This window comes from Glycine soja, chromosome 1, assembly GCF_004193775.1.
Source record: "Glycine soja cultivar W05 chromosome 1, ASM419377v2, whole genome shotgun sequence".
Taxonomy (NCBI): Eukaryota; Viridiplantae; Streptophyta; class Magnoliopsida; order Fabales; family Fabaceae; genus Glycine; species Glycine soja.
The window spans coordinates 55,125,085-55,141,685 of NC_041002.1; the positions used below are offsets into that span (position 1 = coordinate 55,125,085).

A 16,601-nucleotide genomic window follows, 5' to 3' on the forward strand; every position below is an offset into this window, starting at 1 on the left:
AAATCCGATTGCAAGCATATGGTGGATAATAAGGCAGAAGGAAAATTCCAAAATAATAAGTTTGGTGAGCTTCTTAAACAATGTCAAGAGAAACGGAGATTAATTCAAAACTACTCTACTTAGTTTAACCATAGTCAAAACTACTCTAGAATATTTTGATTGTATGTTAGTTTACATGTCTTTGATTTGAGTCCTACATGTATCCAATATTTGGTTATGAAAGAAATATTATGAGCATATTTCCATTAAAAAAAGCAATGTCACGTGCAATGATATTATTAATGAAATTTAATTACTTACCCTCCAAAATGTAAAAATATAATTAGAATTTATTAAGAAAACATATTAATTACTTTATGAAGAACACTTGGATTTTTTAAAAGAAATATAAGTGGATATTGACTATAATATTACATACTAATTTATCTAAAATTTAATATGCATGATTGAAATGATATCAAATTATTAGACAATTAAAATATTAAAAGTTAATAAATGCAAATAATTACCAAGCCAAATAATTTTATGGAGAGTGTATTTAGTGAAAACTTATTGGATCACATAATGGATATAAATGTATATTAATGATCAAAATTAAAAATTATTTTATGGTCAGTGACTATTTATTTCTTAATTTTAATTATTAAATATAATTTAATAATTTGTATTTGTTGTATAAGTTCTTAATTACGCTAGCTGTCTCCATCTCTTTATATATTTTTGTCATTATCTCTATATTATATGGACAACTTAAAATATAGTTTAATAATTGATATTTATTGAATATCATGCCAATGCGCAATGGATAACTTAAAATCCAACTTAGATCCTCTTCACTTAAGTTTCTCTCCGGCCATCATTCTGTTAGGATAGTTTAAAAAGAGATAAAATATTATTAATGATTAAAATTTGTATACCGGAGAAAAAAAACCCGCTGCAGAGGAATGCAGGGAGGATATGACTTCTGAATACAAAGATTGTTGACTTATTGAATACAGAGAATCGTTCACCTTTAATTTATACTTAAGGGTATAATACGGCGATGCTAAATAAATATTGTCATCTTTAAACTAAAATATTTTTTTGTGATGTAAGAATATTTCGAAACGGATGAATCATTTAGGTAGATCATCATATTATTGTGATACACATTCAACTTTTAAGTATTAAAATAATATTTTATGCAAGTGTTATTCTTTTAGTGATAAAATTAGTTTGAAATGATTTCAATGTAAATAATTTATTTGCTCTTCGATAAAATATATTTATGTTGAACAATTTTTTTAAAAGAATTTTTATCACAACAATTTAATATTGAGATGTATTAATTATTTAATCATCTTATACATAGCGTGTAATTAGTTTAGTTTGTTAAATATTAACAAGTAACTTGCGCATTAAACAAGTATTATGGTTTTTTTTTTTAATGAGGGGGGTATTGCCCTAAACTAAAAGCCAGAGGAAAAACTAGCTATAAAAAACAAATGGAGGAAGTAGGATCGAGGGACATTAAAGAATCTAAGACGACTCAAGAGTTAAATATTTAATCTACATTTTGTACTCAACCCACGATGAACCTTAGGTCAAACTAAGACTTCAAAACATTCCATCATCATAATAATCATAATAACAACAATAAAATTTTTGGGCATCCACTTTTTTTAGACGTCTTTATCCTTTAATTGCATGTCCTTGTGTCATAACTAAAGTTTTACCTCTTAATTATACACTTCTACCGTTTTTATTTAACTTCCTTCTCTCTCTCTTTTGTTTTATGTTATATTAAAAAAATCAGTAGAGGCACAAAGTGTCTCTTTGTTTTTCCTATAATAATAGTAAGAAGAAGGATGACACTCCAACCGACACCCGACGATTCAACATCTAAAATTAAGAGAATTTGTTTTACAAAAATGGGTTTAAAAAAAAAAAGTATACCAAAGTCTATAGGAAGAGAACTATTTACATGGTAGGAGTTATTTTTGCAATGTAAGATCAATAGGGTTCGTTTGTCTTGTAATAGGTGACGGCGATTGACACTTTTCACATCTGCAACTTGTCAAGCGCAAGTGCGCAAAACTATTTTCACAGGAAGCAACATGCAGGTACCATCAGAGTGACACCACCTGTTCAGAAAAGATTAATATGTTCCAAAAGTGGTAGCACACATCATGCTAAAAGAAAAACCAAAAGCAGGATATTTGATAACACCTTCCGATCTTACGTGGTAAAAATAACTTCTTTCACGTAAATGTTTTTTTTTAAACTCTATTTTGGGATATAGTTTTTATTTTTTTGTTTTAACCTATTTTTATCAAAAAGCCAAATTAAGAAGGCAGGCGTTTCATTATTGTAATCTAATTTATGATATTGCATGTCTCGTTGATTGATGATTATAGTTGTAGACTATTTTAAAGCTGCATAGCCTGCAACTATTACACTACAAATCTACAATGATGCTCCAGACATGCATATATACGAATATATATAGAGTACTTTGAAGTAAACCAGTGATACTGGTAGTTATCCGCTGGATCAATTAATAGCTTGAGAACGCCTGCGATTTCTGAGACCTAGAGGGTTTTCTCTACGCTTCTACACTCCCTTATTGTCCCTACAGCAGCTAACCTTTCATAATTAAATATAAATATATTTCTATTTTTAATAACCATTAAGTTAAATCTTAAGACTAAAATCACTGCTACAGAGGAGGCAGCATAGCTGCAAACAATTCATACACGTTTTACTTTTACTTTTACTGTTACAGCATTTCCCACTCTACGTTGGAATCAATTACCACAGTAACAACTCGTGTTTTCAAATTAATTAGATCAATTATTACAGTGGAAAAAACAGTAATTTATAATTATTTGATCCAGTCGTGATTAAATTATGGTTAATTAATAATAAGTAAATTCATATCTATTATATAGTCTTGTGAATAATATATAAGCATATAATTATAAAACAATACAACAAAATTTGAAAATAATATGAAATGATTATTACATATTTTTAATATAAACTAATAATAAAAAAGCTTATTGGAATACGAGGAAAAGTTACTTGCGATATGATAAAAAAGTTTTCTGAATATTATTCAATGATTCAAAAAATATAATCCTCAATGTTATAGGCTAATTTTAATAAATAAAATAAAACATATAAAAATATATTTTAATATTTACAGATATTGCCGAAATAAGTATAGAAAGAGAAATTATTTTCTTAAACTAAATCTATTTACATATTTACAAACTTCTCCATAAATTGATGAATAAATGTTAGTCATTCTCAACTCGTAAATAAGCTACTAAATTTATCACTACTACATAATTAATTAGCTCTTACAGTTAAACCATTTGTATGTAGGAAGAAGGTGAGAATAACGGAAAGAGACGCGTTTTTCTTGATTCAAGACAAAGGAACCTCTTGACTAAACTATAATTCTCAAAATGTATTTCTTTTTCTTTATTTCAGTTCCACGACAAGCTTTTATACAACGAATTTAACAAACTCTAGCAACGGTTTCGTAACTGCAACTAACTACCCAACGACCTAACCAAGTAACCCATGATCCATACAAGGCATGACTCAACTTATCCATGCATGCAATTTTATGTGAGAGATGTCTTGCTGCATCTTCTTCCTAACAAATCCAATCAAATTATACTTTTTAGTTATAACTAATAAAATATGCATAATTTCACGAATTACTTCTGAAAATTATAAATATCTCTTACATGAAACATCAGTTTTATTTAAACGTGTTTTGTTCTCTTGTGTTAAACTGGAGTATGAACGATACTAATGACCAATTTGTTGTCACAAAACAATTTCACAAAACTTCATATTCATTTTTCAAATAATATAGCACAATTTTCATCAATGGCAACTCTAATCCCTTTTGGCATAACCTTAAATTCTACCTTATCACTGATCGAACAACTATATTTTTTCAATTGAAGATTTAGCAAAATAGAGTTGTATTTAATCCTTTATTTTTTTACTACTTCTTTAATTATATAACAAGGTTTTCACCAAGAAACACAACAAACTTAGATTAAATCTTCTATCTGAACCCATATAATCTCTATTAGTATATGCCTATTTCGTAGATAAACTTCCACCTCTTTTAAATAAAAATCCTTTTCCAGGTGTGTCTTTGTGATACTCCAGAATTAGATCCAAGATTTGCCAGTATCTTTTTCTTGAATCATGCATGAATTGACTTAGCACATTCACTACATGTGCTAAATTTGATTTGGTTTGTGCCAAGTGAATCAACCACTAATCTCTAGTATTAACATTCGGTCTAATAATCAACCTTATAACTTACCACTTCATAACCCATTTTATGGTGTTGCTCAAATGGAACAATTGGAGGAGGGTTACGCCCAAGTTTGACCTGCCTTTTTAAAAGGATCAATAGCATATTCTCCTTGAAAGGTGAAAATGCCCTGTTTTAAGTGAACTACCTCAATCCCCACAAAATATTTTTCTTTCCCAAGTCCCTTTCATCCCTATCAATTGAATACTCTATTATTATAATAATATCATCGACACACATTAATTAACCTATAAGTACCTTTATTGTGAATGTTTGAAAAAGAGTGTACAATCTTCTCGACTTAACTTATAACCCAAGGACACCATTATTTTAGTAAATCTTTCGACAAAATAAACATGAGGCGACTGTTTTAACCCATGCATACAAGGTCTTCTTTAATTTACACACCTTTATTACACTAATAATACCAACTCCCAGGGAAATAAATCTCCATGTAATACAAGATCGTCTTCTAAATCTCCATGCAAGAAGGGAATTTTTGACATCAAATTATTAGTGTCATTTCCACCGAAAGTGGATAACAAGTATTATCTGCATTGTATTCATTTTTGTTATTAAATCAAATGTCTCTCAACAAGGCAATAATCAATGCTATATGTTTCATTGTATCCCTGTCACTAGTCTCACTTTGTAACGACCAAGAATATTGTCTAATACAGTATGTACTTGACGGTATAAATTCATTCATCTGCATTTCATTGGTCTTTTGTCCCCTCGTCTCCCAACAATCACCCAAATTCCATTTTTTTTTCACTGCATTTAATTTCTCATTTTTAGCTCCAACCTAGTTTTCATCCTTTTAGACTTCTTTTGTCGATGTTGTTGGGATCCTCACACATTCAATGGCTGAAATGAAGTTTTGATACTGCAAGGAGGAGCCAAAGAGACTAGGAGAGATAGTAAAATTAAGCAAACTGCTTAAACATTGCAATCAAACAAGTTATTTCGATAATTCAGACTTATCTTTTATTACTTACAATAATTCAAGCCTCTGCACCTTTCCTTCCTTTACCATTAAGCAAAAAATCTTCAATTAGCTATACATTGTACAATTTTTTAAAAATTATTATCCAGTCATAAATTATTTTAGCAAATTAGTTGATTTTTACAACAATTGCTTTAAGAAACATACCCAACATAATTTTTATCAATTGATGTGTAAGTTTTTTTATTGTATTAAAATAAAAATATTTTTTTAAGAGTTCTTAGACACTCACAAATTTCAAATGTTTAATTGCCACTTTTATTTTTTTTGTTCCTATCAAATCATGTATATTTATTCATTTTTAATACTAATACTTTTTAAAAGATATATTTTAAATTGGGATTATTTTCTGAAATAAATCAATTCGAACAAGCATTAATATGTAAATTAAGCAGACTAAGTTTATTCAAAATTTCAAATCTACTATATATAAAACTAATTTAAGTATGAATATTATTTTAGATGATTGTGTAAACCATACAATACAATATACATTACTAACTCAATGTACCAAAAAAGACAACACAGTACTCAACAGACCCTGACTTCCGACAGTTGTGGTGAGAACGAAATGACGGGCATTATGTACACTTTGGCTGCATGGCACTGAATTTTTTGTCGTAAAGCTCTTGTTTTGAACCGCACATCCACATGGAAGTGTATCTCTCTGCAGGTGTTTTATACCCTTATTTCTTTTATTATTTTATCTCAATATTAATTATAAAAAAATAAAATCTTTCATTGAATGAATGTTATCGCAAAATACCATAGTCCCCCCGTGACATAGCCTCACACTAGCTACCACACCTAATTAGATACAGCTGCCTAAATGTATGTTTTGGCATGTGGTTTGCAAAACTAATTTTAAATGAAGATAATTTTAGTTAAAATTAATTTTAAAATAAAGTAATTTATGTTTAGTTATTTTTATTTTAAAAATAAATTGATTGTAAAATTTAGTACATTTTTTTTATACAACACAAAAAATGACTTACCTTGTGTTTGACTCAGTGTCTACATGAACATGTTTTGTGCAAATGGTACTATGTACTGAAGGCACATCTTGTGCTTGAGTCTTTCTTCTTTATTATTAATAAAACTTGCTTCTTGGTTTTTCAAAAAAGAAAAAAAAAATAGATGAGCATGTTTGCCAAAATTCATGTCAAATGAATAAGATTGATGCAGAAGCAACTAATATTTGATTGAGTGTGATTTTGGATAATCTAATGTGAATTCAAAGATGCAATGAAATTAATTAATTTCTATTTCAATAAATTATTTGTATAATCTTTTTATACAATTGATTTAAATTTTTTATATTTAAGTATAATATTTTAAAATTTTATGGAAATAATTATTTTTTAGCTAGTAAAATAAATGTGTTTTTAGAATATAAATAAGGTACTATACTTTATAATTCCTATATCCAAAATAATTTTACTTAATAACCAATTTTTTTAAAAAAAACTATTTTTTCTAAAATCAAATCTACTGAAAACATTTTTGTTAAAAAAATCAGTTTGTCTAAAATCAATTCTACCTACCACAAAATTGATTTTATTCAATGGAATTTTGTATCCAAATACATGCAAGTACTGTGCAAAATCCAATTTGCGCAATACAACGCGAGTAATAGACTATTCAAACAGGCACAGTGACGTACAGATGGCGAAAGTACGTGATTCTCTTTTCTTTTCATGTTTTAAGGTGTTCATTTTCTGTCCAGTACTTGACAGGTCTTGTAATAGAAGAGGATCCGGTTCCTATTTTTAGACTCTCATTTGATTGTTTATCCTTTTTAGTCTCTTAAATTTAATTTTATATTTTTTAATCTTTTAAATTTATAAAATATTTTTTTAGTTCTTTGTGCAATAAAAGTTCAACCATAAAAAATCAGTTAATCCATGACTAAAAAAATATTTGACGAATTTGAACACTAGGAAAATCAAATTTTAGTAAACAAAAATATATTTAAATCTTTTTTTTCACAAAAATCACAAGTTAAAACCTAACATCTTGTATAAATTACCTAAATCTTTGGCAACTAAACTGATCCTAATGAATTCCTCCATTTATTTATCATTACAAATTACAAATATATTTTTCCTGACATATTACAACTCATTCATTAAATGTCGTTGATTTTTCATACATTACTTTTTATAGAATGAAATTTAGATATAATATTGTAAATATTATCAGTATTGTTATTCAATTAAAATTAACACCAAGACAACAACTATTAAGATATAATACAAATTTTGATTAAAAAATAATATCAATGTCCAATGATACCTATGATATTGTATTAAGGTTTTGGTCCACAAGTAATAAAAAAAATTGGTTAAAAAAATTGTATTAATGTTTGGTTTTAATTGTATTGTAAAGATTTTTTACATAATGATCTAATTATAAATTGTGGGATGACTTTAAAAATTATATCTAAAGTATTATTTTTAATTAATTTACACTGACAATAAATGAAAATTAAACTTTTAAAATTTTGATCCACCAAATAAAATTTTATTTTTCGTTTTTTTGCACTTGTATGGCATGTATATCATTCTTTGAGAAAAGCAAAGTTCATTCCGTTAGCTCTAGATTTTTATTCTCAAACTTCTAACAATGCCACAATGTCACTCGTAGCTTAAAAAGTAACATAACTTTGTAATCTTGACAATGAATTACATAAGGTTTAATTTTCGTTTGGGATCCACAATGGTCAAAATTCCTCTACTGTATATTGTATGTTTCACTATTGCTTCAATGCTAACAGGGGTTGAGAAAACGGGGGAAAGTATTCTACTCAACGTAATTAAGATGTATAATTAAATTAATTTTAATTATAAATTTTATATAAGAAAATGTCAACTTTATCTAAATATGAAACAACCATGTTCTAGTCCTCCACCTTGTCTTCAAATTCTGTAAACATGCGGTTTCTCTGCCGTTTGGCTGGCTTTAAAAAATAGTACGGCAGGTCCAAGGTGATGAATGCATCACTTTTAACTTTAAACTACAATTGCATTAATCTAAGGCATTTTATCCGACCAAATGCAACCTTCTCATATGGTACATAAGCAACAGCCTCCAAACACAAGGTTTGGAAACACAGAATCTAACAAATGACATCATAAAAAAATAAAATGGTGAAAGGAAAAATTGAAGGTGGATCCCGTATTCGATTACTTTAAATGGCTCAAGGTGGCACAATAATCATGACTCTTGTACTCTCAAGACATTGGAGCATATTCTTTGATGGTTGAAGCCAGTTTATTTCGATCATCTTCTGTTTTCATCCGGATCAAGAATGTACGTGCAACAACACTATCGTTATCTCCACCACTTCCGTCAGCATTACCCTACAAAATTCTCAAGTTTCACAAACGATTTCCATACGCTTTTTCAAATAAATAAATAAATGAGAAGGTGAAGACCCAAGAATCTTAATCAAGGGAAGCTATTCAAATAACAACCATCTTAAGACAATTATGCACAAGCGTACAAACTTTTCGACAAATAAAATAAACACTTCGAGAAGCTAATATTAGCTTATTAAAAAAGGACTGCTTTCAGTTTTTTTTTTTTTTTAATTTTACTGAAACTGAACTTTTTAACATTTAAGGAAGAGATACTCTCTTGATTTTTCCTCCCCATAAAATTGATAAATAATTACAATAGAAGCTATAGAAGCACCAAGAGCAAAACTAATTGCTCCATCACGGTACAAACCACATTGAAAATACAGACTATACAGCTACTGGCGGAATTAAAACCATTTCACTGACTAGGAGGCATATTGAACCTAGGAACAGATTAGCCAATGGGCTAGAAGCCTAGAACACCCCTTGTGAGTATTGTACTTGGTTAAGTTAGTTTAGAGTGTGGAAGTTAGTAGTCCAGCTGTCACATAACCTGACTTTGGTAATTATCCTAGAAAAACAGCATGCTAGTCAAACATTTTTTCAAGTTTCCTTTCTATTCTCAAAACATTCAAGGCATTGCTATCCTATACAGTGGTTTTTCTATTATAGTGATATTAAACTTGTTTTTACTATCTGCATGCAAGCTATCCCAAGGTATTTAGCTAAATTGCAATATTTCAGTGCCTTACCGAAGTATGGAATATTGCAACAAGAGAGTTCTTCTGCAGATTTGTTTTGATTCCTGGATACAACAGGGCGTTGAGAAGAACTTTTCCTACCTGCAGTGGAGGTAACAGAAACAGAAACTGAAACAATAAGTGAAGTTCTCAAATAAATAACTATGACTATAGATTACATTTATATCAATTCCCTAAATAGATATTAGTATATAAGCAGTTAAGCACTAAGAAAAAAGGTAAAATGAACAAACCTCATTTCGAACAACAATTGTAGGTTTGGACTCTTTGGTAGCCTTGCTGACACCCTCTTTGCATTTAATAGACAGTTGGCCCATTCCTTTATCTTTCCATGCATCTTTATCTCCTGGATCACTTGACTAGACATACCAAAGATAACAGAAAACAAAATCATTGAGATGAATTTAACAAGATCAAGCTGAATTGAAACAAGAGAAGAAAAATAAAAAAAATGCAGCCCCATATCTATACTCTATAGTGGCATATATCAATATAAAATTGCCCCATTAAAAAAAATACCTTCACATAAAGCTTGCACTTTACTTCATGTACAACTACTACACCTTTCTCTTCTGACTTCTTAACTGATGGGCTGCTAGGCTGCTCCAACTCATTTTCTGAAACCAAATCAAGAATATTTTATTCATCATCCCCTAACTTCTTTCTGAGAGAAGTTATATTTTATAAATGTCATGAATATAATTAAACATGACTAAGGTGGTGCAAATATGGGCAAAAAAATTGGCTATTTTGGGCTAGTTCGTTTAAGCTTACAAAAAGTGATTTAGTGATATAGCTTTTGTATAACCTATTTTATTAGCTTATGAAAAAAGCAATACAACATCTTTTTTAAAAGTTATTTCTTTTCATTCTTTGGAAGAACTTCATGAATTGATATAATTTTTTGGAACATGCCTTTAAATTAGAAACACTTTTTCTTTTAGAAAACTCAAAAAAACAGGTACTTTATGAACATGACAAGGAAGATTATTTATTGCTTCCATGATGCTGAGCCACAATACAAGGTCAAAAGTAATAATGAGTAATATCTAAGACTCACCAATCAACTTGGCATGAGCAACCAAAAACATTAGCTACTGAAAGTAGTTTGAAAATTTGAAGAGATGTCATTTATTCATGTTATTCCCAAAAGCAGAGAGCACCCCGCCCCCTCCCACCAGTTAATGTTACCATTTTCTCCAATAAAGAATATTTGGAAAAAAATGTCTCTTTTACCCTGAGTGAAGTAAGAAATAAAGTAGTCAAAGGAGAAGAACAGACACCCTTTATTGCTGTTCCAGCAGTATTTTAAAGAGATTTTTATTTTAATAAAAAAAGGAATGAAAGAAATAAGATTATTCAAATTTGGTAAGACAACAGGTAACAATGAAAAGACCAGTATCTGAAGTACTCAGTCCAGTTTATAGGGATAAATAACTCAATTGTTGTATCACTCCTTTTCCTGTTTAATAAGAGTTTCTTTCACTATTCAATGGGGAAAAAATTATATTTTTGTCTCACAAAAGCTGTATATTTAGTTATGTTCTTTCAGCATAGGGTATCTTTCATCAAAAGCATTGCATATTGAGGAAAAAAAGGTTAACATACATCCATACAATAGCATTTATCTATAGCCAGTCATTCAGTTATCAAAATCGTCTACCACCAAGAAAAGGAAACAACCTTCATTTATAAACATATAAATAAACAAGAATAACTCGGACAATAAAAGATGTCATTAGAAAAGGTCACAATAATCACGATACAATGTATAATTGCTAAAAGAAATAAAGGCAAAGATGAAGGGTGTAGCATTGAATCCTCACCACCATCTACATCATCTGAAGCATTGTTGTTAAAGGGAGCCAAACTTTGATTAGAGGGAGACAAACTCTGATTAGAGATAGCCGAACTTTGATTTCCTAAAAATGGAAAGATGGAAAATTAGCAGCCAATCCCAAAAGTGATATTAATTTACTGCCTAAGTTCAAGGTATAGCATTGAAATGGATAAAATAAATAGCAAGTAAAATAATTAAATATTAATATGTAACATTAACTTTGCTAACCTTCATTTTTAATTGTCAAAGGTTTTTTATTTTACAAATTCATAAGCAAATGCAATATGAAGTCGAAGAAATTATGTGAGCACCTGTAGAGGGCATAGAGAATTGGCTTTGCTTAAGAAATGGCAGGACTAAGAATCTATCAAATTTTTATAGGGACTAAAACTGAATTTCAAGATATTTTGAGAGACCAAAAAATATTTTATACACACACATATATGTATATGTATGGATATGGATATATTTGGTGAGAACAATTCTATTTTAAGAATGTGAAAACTATAAATTTCAGGCATACAATCACACAACATATATAGCCAAGATTAAAAGTTAGTTAATGGTCACATGACCATGTAAAAAGAACATGTGCCTTTATGTTTTAATCTTGACTATTCAAATATGATCAATTGGTCTATATTTATCATTTTTATTCATGACAATAACAAGAGTTCTCAATTTGATATGTTCTATATATATATATATATATATATATATATATATATATGATCAAAATATTCTGCTTTATTTTATGAGTAAATAAGAGTAATATTCACAGACTTGGTGAGTTTTTAGTTCAGCTTATTTTTGAGAAATAGTCACTTTCTTTTTACTTGATTCCTGAGATAGCTTTTGAACAAAAAAACAATTATTTTTTGGCAGGGAAAACTGTTACCAAATATTGCCATAGATTCCCCTCGAGTGGCACACAATGAAGCACCAAATGCAATCAGTCCAATTTACGACCAATGTGACCTCATTCTAGAGTTACTTTGAATTATGAGAAGAAAATTTATTGGGTATATTTTTTAAAAAATGAGAAGAGACCTACCAATTCCAAAAATGCCTTGACTGTTTGAAAATAATCCAGGGCTCCAAGAACTAGTAAAATTTGTAGCAGTACTAACAGGAGTAGACCCAGTTTTTTCTCCAGAAGATTTATTTTCATTGATTATTACTTCAGGCAAGAGCTTTTTCCCAGAAAAAGCAGCACTAGCATCAGCAGCTGAATTTTCTGCCTTAGTGGCATTTGCTTTGAGCCAGTTGACAACATCACTAAACTTTTCCTGAAATAATACAACTTTACAAGGTCAATTTTTTCCAACTTAATAAATGCATGATTTGCACCATTACTTGGAGTGCTTAAGCAGCAGTATAATTCCTAAGAAAAAATGAGCATTCATGCTAAAACTAGCTCAAAGTATTAGAGGAGGAAAAAGCCAAGGGAATTAACAGGCAAAGATGCTCCAGTACAGCCTTAGCCACTATCCCAACAATAAAAAGAAAAGCAGGTAACAGGTTAAAGGGTTTATATTATAGATAGGAAGTCCAAAACAAGAAAGCATTTATACTTGTCCTTACTCACAACACAGACTCCAACTCTTGGTAGAACAAACAGAAATGTTATTATTATCATCATGGACAGTTACTTCTCAAGTAAAACTTCAGTGTTTTCATATATGTAGGCATGTCTGTGACTGTGAGTGTGCATGCATCTATTTCACTGCAGCATGCACAGCCACAGAAGTAATAGTACTACTAGATATGGGATCAGCTACCTATAAAATGGTACCTTCAATAACACATTAATTGGCTTCAGAACTACAGATAGTAAATTACAAATACAAGTGATGTATGATTTTAGTGAATTAAACCATGTAAGGAATTACCATAATGCTTGAAGCATGATCTAAGTAATCTCTGACACCATCTTCCCAAAGCTCATCAGGATGATTCTTTAGTTGTGTTTGAACCCAACTGGGAGAAACACACAGCATAACAAGGAGAGGTTATGCAAGAGCCAACATGTCATTTATAACAATAGAAATGCAAAATCCATAAACCTAGATTTTATTATATCAAGACAAGGTGCTGTATAACGATTAATGACGACTAACAAATAAGCCAAACCAAAAGTCCAGAACAAGAGATCAAATCTCATTGACAGAAAAATTGAAAGGTGGAAATCAAGTAAAAGAAAAACTGTTGACATAGAATAAAAGATGAACCTTGCAAACTGGGTATTTAAAGCTCTCACATGCTGCTGTGATGACTCCGCCCGTTTCATATCCAATGGTGGTGCTGCCACAATTGGTTGTTGGGATGGTTCGGCCCTATGGACATCAAAGAGGGATCCTTCCATTATTCTTTTATTCCGGAACTGCATCATCATGATGACAAGGGAGGAACAATAAGGACAGACATTTTTTCTCATACAAAATACTTAAAAGAATTGTCAAATCTCATCGTCTGACGTTGCAAATTTCTGTTTGGCCTCCAAACTCAACCTTCAGAAATTGCTTTTTCTTTAGGGTGGGGGTGTTTACGTTACAGTAACATGCATCACTCAGAAAAAAGTAGAACACTTGCAGACCAAAATTCACATTGAAGTAAGACAGGCATAAAACTTAAATAAGAGTATAAAACCAGCAACAAAAGTGCAAAATATTAAACAGAAACGACCCAGTCTTAATTCCCACCACTCTCTCATAATACTGAAACTAAAAACTTCAGAGGCTGATTGTCAAAGATGGTTAGTAATCGCAAGCACATTTGAAATAACGAGTTTTCTAAGCGGCCATCTACTATTCTCCACTTCCAAGCTTTATTACTCTTCAATCAATTGCCAACGATTACTGAATTACACAATAAGCAGACACTCTTGGAATGCTAATCACAAGCATCTCTTCGGAACCCATTTTGCGGAAATTCAACGCCAGATAAATTTACAGCACAAAAATGAAAAAAAATAATATATATATATATATATATATATATATATATATATATATATGATTCTCATAGTTCAGAACGAGCTCACGAATTTTATTCTATTCAAAATTGGGGAAAAAAAGTTGAAGGTAGAGTACATAGATAAAAAAAGAATTAAAGTAGAAGGTCCAAAACGACAAAAGCAATTGGTTTACAGTCACACGTACCCCCGTTTCGTTGGTATCGATCTGGTTGGGTTCCGACGCGGCCAAACGCTTCGAACCTTTCATCAACGATTTGGGGAATTAGGGTTTTGCAGCAATTATTAACGGGTTATGCAGATGCAGAAGCAGAAAATCGACACTGGAATCCGATGGAAAGCCTCCTTTTTCTGAAAAGGGCACTTTCAGAAACTAATAAAATAAATACAAAAATCCAACTATTTTCTCAAAATTAAATGTTGCCGTTGGATCGAATGGGGAAGATTTCAATTGGGACCGTTTGATGGACTTGATTAGGGTTTTTCATTTACACCGGAAACTTCACATGGAGCACGTGCTGTCCTGACACGAGTGACGGCCACATGCTAGGCCTTGTTTAAGCCCAATATGAAATGAACTGTCCTTTGCCTCAAACTAAAACTTCCGTCAATTTAAACTCAAATTGTTTCAACCAATTGTTACAACATGAGTTTAAATCGATGCAGTTTTTAGTTTGAAATTTTTTAAAAAAAATTTAAGAATTATTTTACTTTAAGGAACTTAATTTTTATGCTAAGAAAATTAAAATTTTAAAAATACATTTAGTTTAAATTTGATATATGTTAATCATGTTAATTATTATCAACATAAATAAAAATATAAATAAGATGCTAAATATAACTATTATTATGTATTAAATATTGTAATATATACAATCAATACCGTTTATCTAAAATAAAAATAATTATAATAATTATTTCATGATTTATGATAACTTTTTCACATTTGATTTACAATAATTTTTCGTTGTTGTGTCATTTTAGTAGCTTAGTCAGTCCTAAAATCTTTCATTCATAATTAATTCTTCTTGGATATATATTGGTAAAAAAAAAATATTAAGCTATGTTACATTAAATTAAACTAATACAGTAACATATGTAACGGGTTAGAAAGTGAGTTATACGTTAACTTAAATATATAAATCCAACAGTAAGAATTATTTTTTATTTATATATTCTATATTGATATTATTTGTTATTAATGTGGGACTTTTAACACGCTTCTTTATCTAAGGTTAATCATGTTTTTCTAACATTCTCTATTGGGCTCAAGACTATTGTTTAGTGTGACAAATATAGAAGATCTTTGATGGGGTAGATTTTGATATCATGTCAAAAAATGAATTTGGACCTAATTTAATCCTACAGCACTAGCTTATTGAGAAGAGAATTATTCTTATTTATACAATTTATCTCGACATTATATATCTTTAATTCAATATGTTTTCTTTTGTTTACGACTACATATTATGTGAGACTTTAAACATGCTTTTTTATTTAGTAATAATCATAATTTAGGTGGTTTTTTCAACATTAGTTGAGATTAATAATTCATTACAACCATTAAATGTCAATAAAATAAATGGTAAAGACGAGAATATATATATAATTTCAGCCGTGTAACTTTAAATATTTTACATCATTTTATAACTTTTAATTGAATATTATTTTCTTAAAATTCACCGTTGTATTGAAAGTTCATTTCACATAAATTAAATATGAAAAATTTCATATTAACTCAAAATCATTTGTTATCTCATTCATATAGATTAAAATCGACGTAATATAAGTATTTTAAAATATACTAAAATATGAATCATTTGATTACTTTCTTATTGTTGTTTAATTTTGATAAAATTTGACACATACAATCTTGCTAATATGTAGATATAATTTAATGATTAAATTAATAAAAATTATATTTCATATCAAATTATAAAAATAGTGTAATAATTATCAAAATTATACCGGTATAATTCTCTCTCTAGACACATCACACAATTATTCAAACAATTTATTGCAAATAGTTTTTTTAAGATACTATATGTAATAATAACCTCCGTTCACTTGGTAGTCCAGTGTAAGTTTTATTCGTAGACAAGTGAGCTAGCTCTCACACCTTGCAATGACATCTAGATTCTATGTTAATCCACAATGTTTTGATTTTCTATTGATGTTATGCTTATTAAATGAGATGATATAGGCTTGTTGCAGTAAAAAAAAAATACTATATGTCTTTTTTTTATTGAAATTAATTATATACATTAATTGTCAATTGTTTAATGAAGCTGTGATTAGAAAAATAGAATATATTAAATATATTTGATTTAA

The 16,601-nt window shown here is 29.4% G+C and overlaps 1 protein-coding gene across 2 annotated transcripts; it reads right to left on the reverse strand.

Annotated features, from left to right (window-relative positions):
* Positions 1-8,205: 8,205 nt before the first annotated feature.
* LOC114424355 lies at positions 8,206-14,693 on the reverse strand. Of its 2 annotated transcripts, none has more exons than XM_028391203.1 (9): positions 14,458-14,693; positions 13,528-13,679; positions 13,189-13,276; positions 12,351-12,585; positions 11,283-11,378; positions 9,976-10,073; positions 9,690-9,815; positions 9,448-9,537; positions 8,206-8,695 (listed from the first exon to the last, which is right to left on the reverse strand). In XM_028391203.1, the coding sequence occupies exons 1-9, from the start codon at positions 14,518-14,520 to the stop codon at positions 8,567-8,569; spliced, it is 1,077 nt and encodes a 358-aa protein (XP_028247004.1). In that variant the 5' UTR covers positions 14,521-14,693; the 3' UTR covers positions 8,206-8,566. The 2 variants fall into 2 exon arrangements, with proteins under 2 accessions (XP_028247004.1, XP_028247011.1); XM_028391210.1 differs by having other exon boundaries at positions 13,528-13,632; positions 14,458-14,692.
* Between the last annotated feature and the right edge of the window lie 1,908 nt (positions 14,694-16,601).